Consider the following 17,888-nt stretch of genomic DNA (forward strand, 5'->3'; position numbering starts at 1 on the left):
CAGGCAGCGGGGCAGGGCCGGGCAGCGGCCGCGGCGCCGGGAGCGCGGCGGCTTCGCCTTTTCCGTCAGGATTTCCGTAGGAAAGTGGACACGCGTGTCCGAACGCAGTCCGGTGCGAGGGCCCCGGTTGCGCAGTCTGTCTCTGACGCTGCCCGGCTGGTGCGCAGCCCGCCGTGGGCCTCGAGGGCTGAGGGACGCCCGCCCCTCCTAGAGCCGGCGGACTTGCCTCAATTCTTTACCGAATTGATCCCTTCCCTCTCTGGCAGTTACGTTAGATCTTGTCAGGTCACAAGAGTGCTGTTAAGTTAGAAGAACATAAAAGACTAAATTTAGCCTAAGCCAAACCCAGTCTTTTAATGTGTGAATATACCTCCCAAGTTCATTGTAATTTGAACTAAAATTCGGCCCCTGGCATTCCTTGTTCACTTCTCATAGCTCAAAATTAAGCAGCTCTGGTGTGGTCAGTTCTGACCGGAGAACAGGATCCTGCAAGATGCAGCAACGGGAATTCAGCTGCTGACAGCTCTCTTGCTAAGGCTCTCCCAGTAGGGATTGCACATTTAGTTCTGAATGGGCTTAAAAACGTAATTTAAGCAGAGCAAGGAGAAGATGATCATTAATGACTGTCCTGACCTGGTTTTAGATCTTTTTGCTTTAACTGGATAAACACACTAAATAAAAGATGAAGGTGTGTCAGCCAGCACCAGCCCCCTCCTCCCCCCAGTTTAAAATCGCGCCTTTGATTGTATTTTGACATAGGTAAAACCATGATCAGCGAAGAAGTGCCTCCACCGAAGCCAAAAGGGGCCCAGGCTCGCTCAGCTGCTCCAGGAGGGCCTTGATCAACCACCGGGGAGCAGAAAACAACTTCCAGGGGCCAAGACTCGGAGAAACCTGCCCGCGCTGCCGCGGAGCCGGGGGAGGCGAGGGCCGGGTCTCCGCCGCGGCCGGCCCACGGGCGGGCGAGCGGGACCCGGCTGCCGGTGAACGCGGCGGAGGCGCCGGCGCCCGCCACGGCCGCTGGGCCCAGGCCGAGCCGCGGCGCTGCGAGGGGACGCGGCGGGGGCGGGCGGGCGGGGGGGGTGTCCTGCCGCGCAGGCCGGGGCCGGCGGGCTCGCTGACGGCGGCAGGTGCTCCGCGACAACGCGCCTACGGGCTCCTTCCGCGAAGTTTGCGGGCGGGAGGAGGAGGGGAGCCGCGGCGGGACTGCAGCAGCCGGGCTGGAAATGCCCCTGAGGAGCCTCCTGCTAACGGCGGGGCTGCGGCGGCGCCGCTGAAGCCCGCGCTGGCCGCCCGCCGGGACGCCTCTTCCTCCGGGGACGGAAGGGACGGAGCCGGCCGCGCTGCGGCTGAGCCGCCTCCGCGGGGCTCGCCTCTTCCCGGGGTCCGGCGCTGGGGGCTTTGCCCTTTCCCGCCACCGGCGCTGCGGAGCGCGGTCCTGCGCGCCCCGCTCCCGGCTCCGCGCCGGCGCCCGCCCCCCCGCGCCGGCCGGGCAGCTCTGTGCCGGGCAGCTCGGTGCCCGCCGCAGCCCCGCACGGCTGCATGCCCGCCGCGGTCTCGGCACGTCTGGATTCGCTGGAGTCCTGGGCCTTCCATGCGCTGCTGGTGCTGCCCTATATGTTTTACGTGGGCTTGTTCTTTGTCAACGTGCTGATCCTGTACTATGCCTTCCTGATGGAGTACATCGTTCTCAATGTAGGCATCGTCTTCCTGCCCGAGGATATGGACCAGGCTCTGGTGGATCTGGGGGTGTTCTCTGACCCTGGCTCCGTGCTCTACGAGACGGACAGCGAGCTGGATGTCTTTGATGGGTACTTGGAGTGACGCCCCGGGGCGCTCCGAAGCGACTGCGGGCTGACGCCGCCCGGCCCGGGGCTGGGGCCGGCTGTCCCGCCATGGCCGTGGCTCGGGGACCGCCGCGACCCCGGGACGCTCTCGCTGCGGCTCGGCTCCTTCTGCGCAGCATCTCCCCTCCCGAATGCCCCCCCCCCCCGTCCCCCCGGTGCGAGGGCGAGGCGGGGGCCGGGACCCGCTGCCGCCGGGCAGGGACGCGGACGCGCTGCGGGGCTCGCCCGGGAAGTAAGTCACCTCCGCGGGCTCCTCCCGGGCGGCGGGGCGCTCCCGCCGCCGCTCCGCCCGCCCTCGCCGTGCGGGCCCGCCATGCCCCGGACGCGCCACCCGTCCGGCGGGGCGGCGGCAGGGCCGGGAGCGGAGGGGGGGGGGGGGGGGGGAGGTATACGCCGCGGCGGCTTTGCGGGCAGAGGGCCGGGCCCTGCCCGCCCCCGGCGCGTCCCCCCGCCGGCAGCGCCACGCAGCGCCCGGGGGGCCGCGCCCCGTGTCCCCCGCTCAGCGAGGAGCACACGGCTTTCCCCAAGGACTCGTTTTCACAGTTCTCAGCCCTTGCAGCTGTGACGCTAGGTGTTACGTTTACAGCTGGCCAACAACTTTCCTAATCCGGTTTGGAAAGTGGCTCTGACTTTAAATGACCATCCGGGCTAATGTTCATTAAAATTCCGAGACCATACTCGAGCCAGAAATACGTTTTAATCAGGTGCCCTTTAAAACTTATATCTTGGATGATAATAAACCTACCCAGCTCACCGTTATTCTCATGTTAATCACAGCAGGAGAGTTTGCTTGATCAATTTACTGTTGTAGTTTTGAGTGATACTAAAACTCTGGAAATCTTGTAAGGATTTAGCAATTTAAAACACTGAAATGTGACTGGGAAGAAAATCACTATTTCTAGCGAGGACTTTCTGTGCCAAATGTATGTTAATGAAAACATTCACAGTTTAAATTAAAATGTGTTAGAAAATCTGCCAGTAGAATTTTTAGCAAAATATTGTCTGTAAATTTGAAAACCAGTTCAAGATACCTTCTTATTTTCAATTTGAAATTAGGGAAATGGGAAATTCTGTTGTAAGGTTACAAACATAACTTTGGTGAAGAAATTATACAAATACCATTTAACATCAAGTTATTTTAATCAGTCTGTTAATTAAAAAACCACCCAAACCCCAACAAAACAAAAAACCAACCTTTCAAGCAGTCCTGTCTTTCATACAGGTTTAAACTATCTCCTAAATATTTCTATTCAGTTTTCATATGAAGTAATAGTAGGTGATTTTGATCGATAATTTAGAAGGGAAAAACAGACATTTTTGGTGTTGGAGTAACATTGATTGCACAAACACAGCTGAACAAAGCTTTGTTGAAGGCAGATGGGAGCATAACAAGTGGGGGGGGAACAGATTGTTTTCGCTACTGAAGAAATCCCGCTGCACGTAGTCACTGCAAATTAAAGTGTCCATGCCAACGTTTGGTGGTCCATCCCAAGCAGCTGGATTAGAATCACTTCTGCTAGAACAGAAGGTCTGGAGCAGAACTAAACTCCCCACATAGCACTATTGGCTACTTTTGTGGCTGTCTCCTCCTCTCCATTTTCAGCTGGGCAAATAACATATGTGCTCTGTATTCCAGGAAAGAAATTCATAAAAACTAATGGAAATTTAAGCAAAAATCTTTGGTGCAAAAAGCTCTAGCCATTTTTTTTCTCCCAAAATAGCTTCCCCCAAACACCAAATCTTACTACTTGAACACCAACTAATACAGGGATTAAACATGTTTTTTTTCATCACTTTTTTGCTGACTAGGATTTGTTACGATGAGTTGCATCTAGTTTTCAGGAAAACCTAAGGAGAACAACAGAAGTAATTTGTCTCAGTGTATTTTTCCTACTATATGAACACAGTTCGATAGAGTGTAGGGTCTGAGCACAATTCTGTTCACTGTAGATAAATGGGCTTCTTAAAATTTTCCTTCATATTAATAGGAGAAGCAGCTCTGCAAACTTCCTGGTATTCTAACTAAAAGCATGTCACCTCCAGATGTAGAAATCAAAATGCAGAGGTCTTCACAAAGCTTAGAAATAAGTCTCAGTCTATATCCACTTTGAGCTAATGGAGCTCTGCACAGGTACCAGCTTCAGCCTTGATCCTTTAATTTACTAGTTGTCATGCTAGATGGTGGTTTCCACTGAGAATCAAATCACAAATCCCTAAAGTTAGATCAGTTATTAGAGAGCAAAAAAATATACTATTACTGTGCTTCATCTATTTATATATTTAATTATATTTATATATGCAGCAACCAGGCCACAAATTGCATAATTATTTAGCTACCAGGCAAAGACTCAGCATGTCACCATGAAAAGGAATTTGTGTTAATATCCTGGTTACAGGTTTCTTCACTGCCCTGTGCCAGTTCTCCTCACCAGTTCACTAGCAAGGCCAGCAGAAGAGGGCCCTAATTTGGAGTTGTGTTTTCTGCTTTGGGAGCAGAAGTCACTGAAGGAGAATATTTATATCCCTTTGGTGCCTAGCCTGCAGTGACCCGAGTTCTGTACGAGTGTTAAGCTGTGCTCTCCACAGGCCTAGGAAGGTTGCCCACCTGCCTTGTTCCCTTAGACCCATAAGTGCTCAGGATTCACAAGACGTGCAGGAAGAATGGGTTTCAGTTTTACCAGTAGAGGTGAAAAATACATAGGCATACTCTGCATTAAATGTAAGAGGAGCGTTCTTCGTGTGACTCACCAGTGATTAGTGAGAACTAAAAAGCTATGATTAGCCTTAGCTGAAACCTTGCAGTGTGCTCCTTGCATTTAGAAAGAGATGCCTTGTACCCAGGAGGTGAGTGGCATGCATGACAGGAAAACAAAGGGGGGAAATCCCTAGAGGTGATTCTGCAAAATGTGGAAAGGCTAATTTTTTATCTAAAAATAAAAGAGCATGTGGATCAGAAAAGCTCTGTTCCCTCTTGCAGCAAAACCCTCACTTGAATAAACTTAATAGGAGCAAAATTATGTCCAGTATCTGAGCATAGTTGGTGGCAGAGAATGAAGGTAGACAGCTAAACAATCCTATTCAAATGGAGAAATCCATCTGTATAAACTGGGCAGAATTGAGCTTGCTCATGTCATCTACTGTTTTAGTGTGAGTGTGCCAGGTTCTTTATTATATTTGAAGTCCCCCAGAATAAAGTGATATGGCCGTTCTCCTTGTACTTTCTTAAAATCAGATGTGACTCATCATAAAGTACTCTAATCAGAAAGAAAATGATCAAAAGTAATCAATAATGAAAACTGAATAGGAAATACTAGATTTATTTAATCTTACAGTACAAGCATTACCTATATTTTTTCATCAGGGTGAATTACGATTAATATCTTCAGTGAGCAGAATCCAGCACTCAAAAACTTGTGACTCAGCACTTCTGTTGAATGCCAGCATTTAAATCATGAATCAAATAGCTTCACTCACTAGCTCATCAATATAGTGCCAATTAGAAATGCAGGCTCAGAGCCTACAAGAGACAGCATGGCCCAGTGGAGAGGGAAGTAAGCATGCTGGACTCCTTCCTGCAGCTGTCACTGATGTCTTCTGTGAGCTTAACTCACTTGTGCCTCTGTTCCATCTCTCCAAAACAGAGATATGTAAAGGAACAGAAGAATGTTAGCCCTAGCAGAGTCAGGATACACATAAACACATCAGAATCTACCTCCTGACTTCTTCCTTTTCAGACTCTGACTCTTAAAAATAATGAGCACAGTGATCCATTACTTATTTTATCTTGCCGTTTTTCATGAGGCTCTTCCCTTATTTGTAGGAATCTCCATGCAGAAAAAAAAAGCTGGCTCGTTGACTTCATGATACAGATGAATTGGCTATTTTCTATGAATTATAGTAACAGCAGGATTAAAAGCAATAGCTGTGATTTTTAGAACTGTGTTTTGAATTCTTAAATGTTATTAATAGAAGTTGAATTCTCAAACTTACATGATAGCTCTGCTTTAAAGAGACTTTTGTACTCTGACTCTTCTTGACAGGAATTCCATCCTAGATGTAAGGAAGACAAAATCGTGGTTAACTGATGAATTGTCCATACAGACTCAGTAACCACAGCCATGGACAGCCCTAAGTGATTTTCTACCAAATGCATTCATTTATATAATGCAAAGAGAGGAGGCAGATTTTAAAAAAAGTTTTCCAAAAGCTGCTGTTAGTAACAGGAATTAAAATGAGGCATAGAAAATATAGAGACATTAAATTGAGGATAGAAATAGTTCAGGCCTCAGTGTTTCATGTGTTAAAAGTACCAACCACAAGTGATTTTAAAGAATAATTTAAAAAAATAATTCTGTGGTTCTTCCCTACAAAAATGAAGCTTGCTGTAATCAGCTTGCTTCAGTAGGTGGCAATAGCCAATTATCAGTTTTAAGATGTCAACAGAATTAAGAAATTAATCCAATTTAATTCTTCATGTTTGTTTCATCCGGAGAAGGGGCAAAATGACACTATAGTTCAGCTAGCAACTAGAAATCCTAAAACAGAAGAAAAGCATAATTTGCTTAGAGACATTTAGTTTGTATATTTGGCCAGTCCAACTCTTTGCATTTGCCCATTTGTAATTATTCTAGTTTATATGGAGTACAACTGTTCAAAATAATTAAATAGCCCACACAAGTGGATAAATCTGTTTATTTCTTCAGGGAAACTGTCAAACTTTTTTCCCAGCTGAGTTTTAGTACTTTGTCCACAAACTTGGAAAAAAAATAGCTGAATTGTTTGAATGGTGCTGTCTGAGGACACAAACGTGTTTCTAATATATGTGATAAAAAGGGTGAAGGCTAAGAGCAGCCATATATGGAAAATAACAATATAATGGAAAATGGTGATATGCACTGAATGACCTATTACTCTAGTAAAGATCTAGTTCAGTTAACAGACTTAAGGCTATGTACTCTCTGAAGTCTCAGAAAAAAAGACCCAGGGCTTGCTCAGACAGAAGAGCCCAAATAGGCCACAAGATCTGAAACGTACTGTTGCAGAAAGTCTGAAAACAGCAATGTTGGACATGAAACAGAGTCACTGTGTTTCCTTTGCTCCAGCCTGAATTGTGAAAAACAGTAACTTCACAGAATTAACAAAAATATCGTGACTGAGTTTCTTCTTCTAATGCTAGCGTTTTGCTATAATAGCCATACTGTTAAATGCTTACAGGTATCTTTTAGGCTATTGGAAGACCATAATTCTGAGATTTTAAGAATACTTGCCACCTTTTCATTTTCCGTTGTTTTTGAAATTTTTGAAATTTTTTGTTAAAAATTAGGATCATATGAAATTTGAAAGACAGACTTTCAATCAGCTGAATAGAAAGGCAAGATTGAATATCTTGGTCAATTGTATCATTCACACCCCATTTAATAACTGCCCCTACAAATGACAGTCTTGGACTACCAGCCCTACAGCAGTACTTGAAACTGCCATTAGACAGTTTTATATTTTGCTTTGGGGGCCCAATACATTCTGCTGTACTATTTTTAAGTCAGCCTAGAATCTGATCTACAGTGCAGAATACTAACAATCTCCCTGAACTGTCTGCTGTAGATCAAAGTTTTTATTTCAACTTGGAAAGCAATCAGATAAACAGCATATGAATAACCTGTTAGAGCTGCTGTTTCCCCTTTTCTTGTCCTTAGTTTAGGAGACAGGATTTTGAGTATGTGATTACTCTTAGCAGGGTACTGTAGCTGATAGACATTTGACAGAAATACCTCACTGGACACAAAAGTGCTTCTTGTTTCTGACCTAGCATCTACAGTAAGTGGCACACAAGAACATGTGAAATGTCAGGCTGAGTCAGGCCACGGTCACCCAGCCCTGGGTCCTGCCTCTGACAGGGGCAGGGGATGTTGTCTGGGTCTTCTGGACCTGAACTCTTCTTCAACACAGAGTCATCCCCAGACAATCATCCCCTCTCAAAGCTGCACCATTCTACACTATATTAAGCATCTGTAAGATTACAGTCACTAGTGGCCAGCATCTTCATAATCCACAGCTCTGATTCTGCTTAAAGAAGGCTTTTCAGGCCTTGTGTTTACCTCTGATGACAGTAAAAAATCACCTCTTAACAGCTGTTGGATACTTTGACCCAGTCAAGGCAAATCAGATAAACTGGATAAAGCAATATAACAGTAATTTAGTCTTGTTAGTAAGACCAAGAAGTTACCCCAACATGTTATTTAACTCCATAACTACTTACCAGTGGATCCAAACTGCTTTGAACAAAGAGATCCTAAAGAAGAAAAAGAGAAAGTGACAAAAATCAGAGACTATGTCAAATGTAGGCAATACATAATTAACACAATTATACAAAAAAATAACAAGTCTAATGAACAGTATCTGGTTAAGAAAATGTAGCCAGTTCAAATGTCAGTTTAAATATGTAGTAGCTCTAATGATATCAAACCTAGCATGAACTAGGCTATCCCACTGTATGTCACAGCTGGTTACAACCTCAATCTTAAGAGCAACCCTTTCTCACCCAAACATGATGGGTTATGGTTGATAGTTTATTCCCATACCCCTTACACTAATATCTTAATGCCTCTGTTAAAATTACACCAAGGACTAACGTGCTCTGATAAAACCAGGAACTGCTACATTGATTTCTCTGAAAGGTTGTTCAGGCCTTTATTTCTCAAGGAATAATTATCCATAGTCACAAAAGGGTTTGGGTGTTTTTTTTGTTTTTTGTTTGTTTGGTTGGTTTTTTATTTTTAAAATAAGTCAGTGGCACAGTGCTATATCTAACATACACAGTGACTTCTCTGTTTAAGTATATAGGGTTACTCTGTATTTGTTTTTTCTTTTAAACAGATTCATTAAACACCTGAAATGGACTATGACCAGGTTAATGGATCAAGTCATGGAAAGAAACTATATTCTGAAATGTAGAGATGAAAAGAAGGACAAGGGGACAAGAAGAGTTGTCATCAGACCTTCTCAGGTGTGACTTTTCTCCATGGTCATTGCCTCTTGAGTGTGCACTAGCTGCAGTGATTCATGCACCATACTGGGCTTCCATAGGTAATTCTGGGATGGACTGTATGAACAAATAATATAAGCTATATTCTATTATAACAGAAAATCAAGATGTTACTCAGATTTGATAAACTTTTGAATAAATACAATGTCACCCGAATGGACACGCTTACATACTGCTTAAGCAAGTTTTACAATCACACATTGAAAACTCTACCGGCCAGTAGTTCAAAGACAGCACTCTCTCAGGGGAAAATATGCAGGAGTGACTGCAAGGAGGTTCTGTTCAGGGCAGTATTACGGCAAGAACTGTGCTAGTAAGATATTTTATTTAAATATTGAGTTTTGAAATAGATCAGAGAGTGAATTTTATACAAGTCAGGTGGATTCATTATCTAACAAGATACTTTGCAGATTGTTTAGGCTTATGTTCCTATGTACAGATGTGAAAGCAATATAATAAAGACTGACCTTTTCCATGAAAAAGTTAAGCAGTCACGTGTTGGATTTGTTCTTTTTCAATTTGAGCAGAAAATAATTTGCATATGCTTTCCAGAAAATTCCAGTTTTCCTACAGGTACCTGGAAGTAGATCCAGATTGTTCAGATGGCCAGCATGTATGAAGTCCTTTTCATGAACAACTACTTAAAAAATCAGACCTGTACTGAAACACCAGGAACAACACCCTGTGTCAGGGTGGGGGGAAACCCATGTGTTATTGAGGGCAGGTATTATACTGTTTTTGTCTTCTTATATTTTTCAGAAAAGTCTAATTTTCATAACTGTGCAGCTGTTAAGCCAAGTTGCTCTATCAAGAACATTTCAGATAAAGCAAATTGAAAACATTACTCCTGAACTCTCTCTATGCATTATGTCTGTCCTCTGCAGTCTGTGTCTCTACCACCTGCTCCCAGCTCAGACTTTCGGATCCAGGCAGATGATGTCATGAGTCTTTTGACAGCCAGTTTGGGGGAACAATAGGGTGACAGTTTAGATCCCCTTTGAAACAATGACAAACTTGCGTATCAAAATCTCTTTTCCTGATACTCAGTGTGTTGCACTTAAATGGCATTTTTTAACTCCTAGTGCAGTAGAAATTAGCTCCCAGTCCCCAAAATTCTGTGCCCTGAATGCAATTTTCAACTGCTCCTGCAAGACATGAAGCACTGTCATTGGACTAAGTAGCTTTTCTCCAAGATAGGTTCCATCAGATGCAGTTTGGGGCCTTAAAACACTGGCTAGTGCTTTGTTCCATACAATCCCTGGCCTGCAATTCAGGGATTAAGTCATTTAAGGCACAATATTCTAAAAGGTAAAGAAACATTTAGGGAACTAAATCCCTATTTAGGCACCTATATAAAGAAAAAACAATTTGAAAAACTTTTTGAGCTTCTGTTGACATGTCCATTTGGTACTAACATAGGAAAGGCTGAATTTTGCTATTGAAGGCAGCATGCCTATATAATCAGAAATTCATACTGTTCAGAGACGGCTTACACTATTTTTTGCAGGTCACATATGCCATTTTAAGAACATGGTTCAGATTGTCATTATAGGTTCTTATTGCAGTATCTATTAGTTTGTAATAATTTCCCTGCACTAGGTTTATGCCACATGATGCACAGATCAAGCAATACAAATTCCACCAAGTAATTCATTTTGGAGATTCTGAATCTTAGATCAAGATTTCTGATTTTTCAGAACAGCTCAGCTTCATACATTTGAAGGATGGGGAGAGTAGTCAAGATTATAGGATCTGACTACCATCATAACACAAACTTTAGCATTTTAACAAAGCTTCTTTGACAACAAAAAGAGCATGGGCATAAAGAGAGTAGCATTTATCTCATCCTGAAAGATTTTTAGAACACAGATTTGATCAGAACAAGTTTTTTAAGGCAGCCAGTGAATTCAGTCCTCCGTACACAAGACTCTCATTTGACAAAAGCATTTTGGATGAGCTTTGTGCCATAAGAATATCCAGACTTTGAACCTTTATTATTTTAGAACTTTAAAACTGCAAAAAGTCTGAAAGGATGAAAAAACCCATTTTGCTGTTATTGACAGGTGACTTCAGTCAGCATTTTCATATGTTCTAATTCTGGATTTACAGTCTGTTGACGTTTCAAGATTCCATTGCCTGTTAAGAAAGAATTATTTCTCTATTTCCAGACCACTGAACTGGTAAGTGCCAGCAGGACCAACCTGTCTCCCTCCTGCACAGTGCTGTCTGTTAACCTACAATACGAATCCCTGAGCATGCCATTATGTTCAGAAGCCAGCAGGGGTTTCATAGTGTTTCCAAGGGAAAAAATAATTTTCAACCGGTACTACAAGCTACTGTAAAAATGAATACTCACTTTTATTAATACTTTAAGAAAGATGTATAAAGGCAATCAAAACACTGTATCACAATTTACGATCTGTACATTATAAACATACATCTCTTACTAACTCATAGAAAGAGAACAGCAGTATACCAAATGTGTTTTTATCAGTCCAGACAGGGTTCTATAACATTCAGCTGCCTGTGTAATATTTAGCACATTCTCAGATTCAGTCACAGTGAAGTGTAGCTGCAGAATATATCCCTAAAGGGGCATTTGTCATCCAAAATTTAGTTAAAGGAAGCCAAGGCAAGGGCTCACCATAGATCTGCACAGCCTGAACTGCTGCAGGCTGATGGGAACATTCACACAAGATTTGGTTCAAACTACCTTGGATTCAAGTAGCTGAAAGAGGGGACTGTAAATGAGACTTTCTCCATGACTCCGGCTAGAATTTTGCTAGAGAAAAGAACCATACAGATAGTTAAGAAAAATACCACTTTCTAGTTACAATCTCATTCTCCATAGAGTTCTTCCACCTTGCTCTCTTGTACCATTTCCTTCACATACTGCGTCTGGTTCCCTGCTCTCCTTTGATTAACAGAAACAACAAAACAGACCTTCCTTCTTTCCATCTTTAATCTGTCCATCCTCTATCTCTCCTGTCAAGTTTCAGCAGGCACTGAAATTTTAGCAGAGAAGTATAATTTGCTGGGAAGAACATAAAGATAGTAGTCTTGAACTGTTTAAATTGGGGACCTTTTAAAACCAAGTAAGAGAGTATCTGAGAGGTTAGTTGAGAGATTCTAGTTTGCATAGATCATTGGGTCAGTATTGTCAGTGCTTCCTAGCAGAAGAAATTTCAAGGAGGTTGGTGAGCTAGCTGTGAAGTAGAGACCTCCCTTCCCAATTTGTGGCATACCAAATATCCCTAGTTTTTTCCATCCCTTTTTGTTTTCCTCTATTTGGACAGGGAGCCAGAATGCTAGTCCTAACAACTGTCTCTGTAGGATTATAAATTCTCTCCATGTTCATAGAGCTGAAATAAAAGAAAAAAGGAGACAATTGGTTTGCTATTGCAGTCAGCAGGACCAGCATTTGGCCCACACATCACTGAGACCAGCAGCACAGACACATAATAATGCTTTGAAATATGTTCTTGTCTGTCATTGCCTAGTTATTCATAGCTCTGTAAAAGAAGGCCACATAAACCACACACAGTGATTTCAGTGTCAAGTAGGAAATCGATGCTTGTACATTTATGCTACCACCTGCAAGTTGAAAAATGAATTCCCAATCCAGGTATATGAATTTAAAGTTTGCATTTGAGACAGAGTAAAAACCTTTGAAGATTGTCACTTTGAGGATTTTTGTGCAATAAACTGAAGCTGTTTGTATGCATTTGGTTTTCTGTGATAATGTCACAAAAATTCTTAATAGTTTAATAGTTTTCTGGCTTTAATTCCTTCCTTCTCTCTTTTTTTTTTTTTTTTTTGACCCCCAGTATTTTTGAAGGATTCTGTAACAAGAGAGTGATAGAAAGTATCTTTCTATCCCTTAAGACAGCATTGGTGATTAGCATCAAGAGCCACTTCTAGATTCTTGTGGATAATCTTACAATATCAGACTGTTTTCTAAGACTGATAATTCTTATTTATCCTAATGCTTCAAATCAGTCCAGACAGGTGAAATCTGTAACACTGAGCTTTGGAAGTCCAAAAATCATCAAACCAAATTTGATTGCAGTTACCACTGGCACCATGAAACAGATTTGATCTGTCACTACTTCAGATGTTGCAGATTCAGCAGCTTGCAGTCTACTCTCTGATGAATCGATGGAGTTTTATACTGTCAATATCCTGGTGATTCCTGGACACCTTTAAAGGTGATCACAATATTCAGATGCTCTTTTCATCTTTGAAACTTGATGTTGCTCAACTCTTCATCACTTCAGTAGAAACACAACTGGGTCTTTGAATAGCATTTTAAATGACATTGAAAAAATCTGAACTCCAACATTCACCCACTTCAAGCGTCACTCAGAAGCTTAAATGTGACTTCTTTTCATTTGGCCACTATCATGAAAGTCAGCTATCAATTCATAAAGCAGCAAGAAGATAGGAAAATACAGAGGACACCTTCCCCTCTTCTTTATGTTACCTGTGAAATTATGAAAACAGAATATTAGATGTATGGCCAACAGTATGATCACCGTTAATATCTCCAAAACCATATATTTGATGTGATCTGAAAACAGACAGCAGTGACTGGTAGATGCTGGATTTTTCAAGTTTGCGAGACAGGATCCAGACTTCCTGCTGCTACTTATCCTCAGTGCTAATGAAGAAGAAACTTTCCTCACATGCTCAGATACAATACTAATGTGGTAACTGGTGCCAAGGCATGTGCTGCAAACATGAGAGAACAGCAGTGGAGGGAGATGCAGAGGGATGTTTATGCAGATCTGCATTAAACACATCTTTTGTTTGGTGTGAAAGCTGAGCAGTGTCCAAGAATTGCTAACTTTCACAGAGTGGAGCTCTCTACCACTGACTGCTATTGTGCTCTGTCTGCAGAGGAAAAGAGGTCATTTGGGAGCTGACCTACATGTTCAGACACACTTATCACATGCTCCTGTAGAATGACAGACACAGCAGATTAGAGAAAGCTTTGCTTTTGTAAGGTTTCCTGGGAGTGTTCATATCCCTAGTGTCTTCTTTCCCAAGTAGGTATGGCTATTCAACAACACAAAGTGTTAGTTGTACTGTAGGCTATTAAGAATCACCACAATTTTTCACTGCTGCTGTATAAAGCTAGTCTGTAAAGCTGGTACAGCACATGAGTCTTCCACAACCTGTAGCCTGATCAGTGACATATATATAGCACGGTCTACATCTGGTGATTAGTGCACTGAGAGCAAGAGTCATGCAAAAGCTTGGCTCACGGCATGGTTTACGGAGCCACTGGCAACTGCAGCCATTGCCAGGACCATTCAAACAACAGCTCAAGCATCTGGAGATCACTCTGCAATGTGTTTTTGCCATCTGAGAGCAAGCTGGAGGGCATCTGGTATCTGGCTTGACTCCGGCTTCTCATTCTTCACTGGGATCATTTCACTGATACATCCTGCGTAATTTTTTTAAGAGCAAGAGGAAGCACATGGTAGAAAACCAGGAGCAGAAATCCTACACAGAACCCTAATTTCCCATGCCTGCTGCAGCTCCTTCAGACCAGCAGTGTCAAAACAGTCAGATCCTGGTGATCATCATGAAACTGTTAGCAAATTGCTAATGATGCAATTGTTTCAAGGATCCTTGAAACTATGCAGTAAGAATCAGTGAAGTAAAAATGGCTGCCGGTGGCTAAACCACACAAAACAGACTGAGAACAAGGGCTGTAGGAATCAGTGGTTTGCTCTGAGTACAGTACAGACACAGTGTCAGAGTGAGACAATCAGCTGTTGAGGATTTGTATTAAACAAAGGATAAAATGAAAGGAATTACTAAAAAAGAACAGAAAACAATCTCTAAGGAGTACAGAACTCATCTATTAAACATGAGAAGTACACAGAGCTATTTAGTTTCCTCAACAGAGAAGAGAAAGTAAGCAGGCCAGCCTCCAGTCACTGAACTGGGCTAAACCAAGAGTCCTAGAAGAAATCTGTTCTTGTTGATGCAGCTCTTGCAGTCTGCCAGTGCTGGTGCCAGGGAGATGGGGGATGCAAGGTGAGTGGGGTAAAGGGGCCCTGATGTGGTACTGATCTGGGTCACTCCAGGGCAGCATCTTACTTGGCCATGTACACATCAATGCTGCTACTGTGTCTGCTGCCAGTGAGACCTGAATCAACAGCTGCCACAGAAAGAAATCTTGTTGTCTCAAGGAATCAGGGTTTGTGTTACCTTCATAGGATCATCTGAATCTACACGCTGATCCTAGAGTCCAGCTGCTGAAGGTGTTCGAGAACTCCATAGGGAATGGTGGGATTCCACATCCTGTAAGGGCAAATTCAGAAAGGAAAGAGATTTTAAGAATTTTTTTACTTTGGTATGTTTGTGTTTTTGTTTTTTTGTTTTTTTTTTAAGTTGCCTTTCCCTTTTGAATATCATTCTATGAAAATATTTAAGCTATGGAACAAATGAAAATGCATTTTCATTTAGAAGCAAGCAGTTCACTCCTCCATAACCTGGCTGACTGGTTATAGGACACACTACAGACCTGTCTCCATAATTGTTCGTTAGCTTTCTATCAAAAAACCTTCCCCTGAATGTGTACTGGTAGCTTCAGTCTTTTTAACCTCTAACGGTGGCTGCTCATTGTTTATCCTTCAAATACAAGTCCTGCAGCACAGAGCAAGTCAGGTACTCTGGGAGGGCAGATGATTAACAAAAGGAGGTTCAATGTAAACTATGCTTAAAGCAGGACAAACTTGCTTGCCTGGGACGATTGAGAATTAATGCAGCTGAACCCAAAGTCAGCATTTTTAACATTTTTTTACTTTTTTACTGCTTTTATATTTTGGTGATGCCTTCTTTTGTGCCAAAAAATATCATTATAAATCTGACAAATACAGAACACAACTTTAGCACCAATTCTAACCCAATCTAGAGAACGAAGATACAGCAAACAGTATATCCAGAAACTTACACTAAGTTCTTGATATGGGGACATTTTCGTAGGCTGTCAGTCAGCTGCTGTGCTCCAACACCAGTTATTTTGTTATACTGAACACTGAGAAAAAAACTCCACTGTTAATCCAGATCACATCACGCAGTGGTGTAATCAAACATTTAATGCAAAATCAAAAATACTATACAAGCTTATCTGCACATGGGGGAAAAAAAGAAAAAGAAAAAGCCAAAATAGATCCTTGATTCAAAACATCTGTAATAAAATACTCAAAATGTCAAACAGGAAATTAATGAAGTTAGTTCATACAAGGGACTCCTTATTCTATGTACCTGAGGTCCTTCTCCAACTCCCCATGACCCCATTCTCCCATCTTAAAACCGATTTTTAATTTTTTTTGGTGAACTGCTTCTTAATCCTTTCTAGCCACTGACTATCTGGACACTGCATAAGCACAGTTTCCCTGTGAAATTTCCCTGAGATTTTCTTCCTCAATTTCCGTCTCATCTACCCCAAGCACAGAAGATTCAAATTTTCAATATCCAAGGAATTAAGCTCTCTGGGGCCATCTCAAAAGATTTCATACTCACTCTAGTACTCTTAAAGATGCCATTGCAGGAAGAACTTTCGCAAGATTTTCTGCTCCAAAATCACAAATGCTATTATTGTATAAGCTGCAGAAAACCAAACCGGTATAGTCACAATTGAATAGTGGATAATGTAAATAGATTATATATTAGATCAAGGAATTATAGATAAGGTTGGTACATATTAATTTCCAATGTATCCTTATTTATTTGCAGTTAATGTTTAAAAAATTTAATATTTTCTATATCAAGTAAGGTAAATGGCGACATCCCCTCTTCAGCTAGCACAGTTACAGCAAAAATAGGTCTAGATTCTTAATGAATAATGAGAGCATTTCTGTCTACATTAGATCAAATTAAAAATCTGCAAAATGAAGCTCAAAGATGTGGGGCACAGCATTCAAAAGATTTCCACACAAGCAAACTATTCCAGAATTGCACACCATTGCTTCTTGCATTCCCTACTGAGACACTTCATTCAGGCCTATGCCAGAAATTTTAATGAACTGGGATGGACCATTGGTCCCATTATCAGCAAACACACTCCACCTCATTGCTGGCTTAAGGCTCAGCACTGTGCTTAGCAAGCTCTGCATAAGCTTCCAGTAGATCATGGCCCTGGATGCACATTTGTACAGGGTATTATTCGTAAGTAGGTATTATGGATTGGATTTAAAAATCAGAACAGTCCTCATTATATTCTGAGATATCCTTCTGTATGGCTACACTGGGTCATGTTTTTCTCTCCTCCCTAAACACTTTGTACAAGAGTGAAGTCAATAGCTTGGCTGCTGCACAGTGTACATATTTGTTTGATGTTCAGTAATTTCTGACAGAGATAGCAAAGTATGTTGTGTAAAACAACTGAACAGGATACAACTACTTACCTTAGTGTCTTTAATGAAGACAAGGAAGGAAGAGCTGTAGCTAGTTTCTCCGTACCCACATCTGTTATCTTATTCTGTGATAAGCTACAGTAAGTGAGATTATCTTGTTAGTTGAGCACATTTTTTCTGATTTATTATAATGTGGGAAAATTAATTTTCAATGTCTTTTTTATATAATTTAGACAGTCTATTTAGACCAAATGCAGCAAAAAAAGACAAATTACAGCCCTTGAATGCAAATGAGGAATTGCCATAGGATTAACCTATTTCTCCCATGAATGCACAGATTAAGTATATTCACAGACTCATTAGCCTTTCATGCCCATGTGTTAGTTGTGCCCATAATTGTTAACACACAGTCCCTTAAGCCTCCAGGTTTAATCTGTTTATTTTCAAAACTTCCCCGAACTGTTAACCTTCCACTTACTTTAATGTTTCCAGTGATGTCAGGGTTGGAAAGACTTCAGATAGACTCTTTGCTCCTTCATCTCCTATGCCATTTTCACTCAGAGCATCAAGGCTGGGTGATGACAGAGAGAATTAGTTTCCCTTTTAATCTAGATGTTTGTGGTTTAT

General features: G+C 42.1%; 2 protein-coding genes across 2 annotated transcripts in view; one reads left to right on the plus strand and one right to left on the minus strand.

Annotated features, from left to right (window-relative positions):
• The first annotated feature begins 1,083 nt into the window (after positions 1–1,083).
• On the plus strand, positions 1,084–9,371 carry DEXI (Dexi homolog). The gene is made up of 2 exons (XM_032983798.2): positions 1,084–2,079; positions 8,721–9,371. The coding sequence occupies exon 1, from the start codon at positions 1,543–1,545 to the stop codon at positions 1,822–1,824; it is 282 nt and encodes a 93-aa protein (XP_032839689.1). The 5' UTR covers positions 1,084–1,542; the 3' UTR covers positions 1,825–2,079; positions 8,721–9,371.
• Positions 9,372–10,620: 1,249 nt separating this feature from the next.
• Positions 10,621–17,888, minus strand: part of CIITA (class II major histocompatibility complex transactivator) — a 35,663-nt gene continuing 28,395 nt past the window's right edge. The window contains 6 exon segments of the mRNA XM_042798774.1: positions 10,621–13,372; positions 15,112–15,204; positions 15,857–15,940; positions 16,429–16,512; positions 17,313–17,396; positions 17,740–17,832. Of these exon segments, the coding sequence (XP_042654708.1) occupies positions 15,132–15,204; positions 15,857–15,940; positions 16,429–16,512; positions 17,313–17,396; positions 17,740–17,832 (418 nt within the window). The 3' untranslated portion in view covers positions 10,621–13,372; positions 15,112–15,131.

Source organism: Tyto alba, unplaced genomic scaffold (genome assembly GCF_018691265.1).
Source record: "Tyto alba isolate M040663 unplaced genomic scaffold, T.alba_DEE_v4.0 Super-Scaffold_28, whole genome shotgun sequence".
In the NCBI taxonomy this organism is placed as follows: Eukaryota; Metazoa; Chordata; class Aves; order Strigiformes; family Tytonidae; genus Tyto; species Tyto alba.

Excerpts from the sequence above, each read along its gene's own strand:
- DEXI (XM_032983798.2), top strand. The coding sequence starts at position 1,543 with ATGCCCGCCGCGGTCTCGGCACGTCTGGATTCGCTGGAGTCCTGGGCC.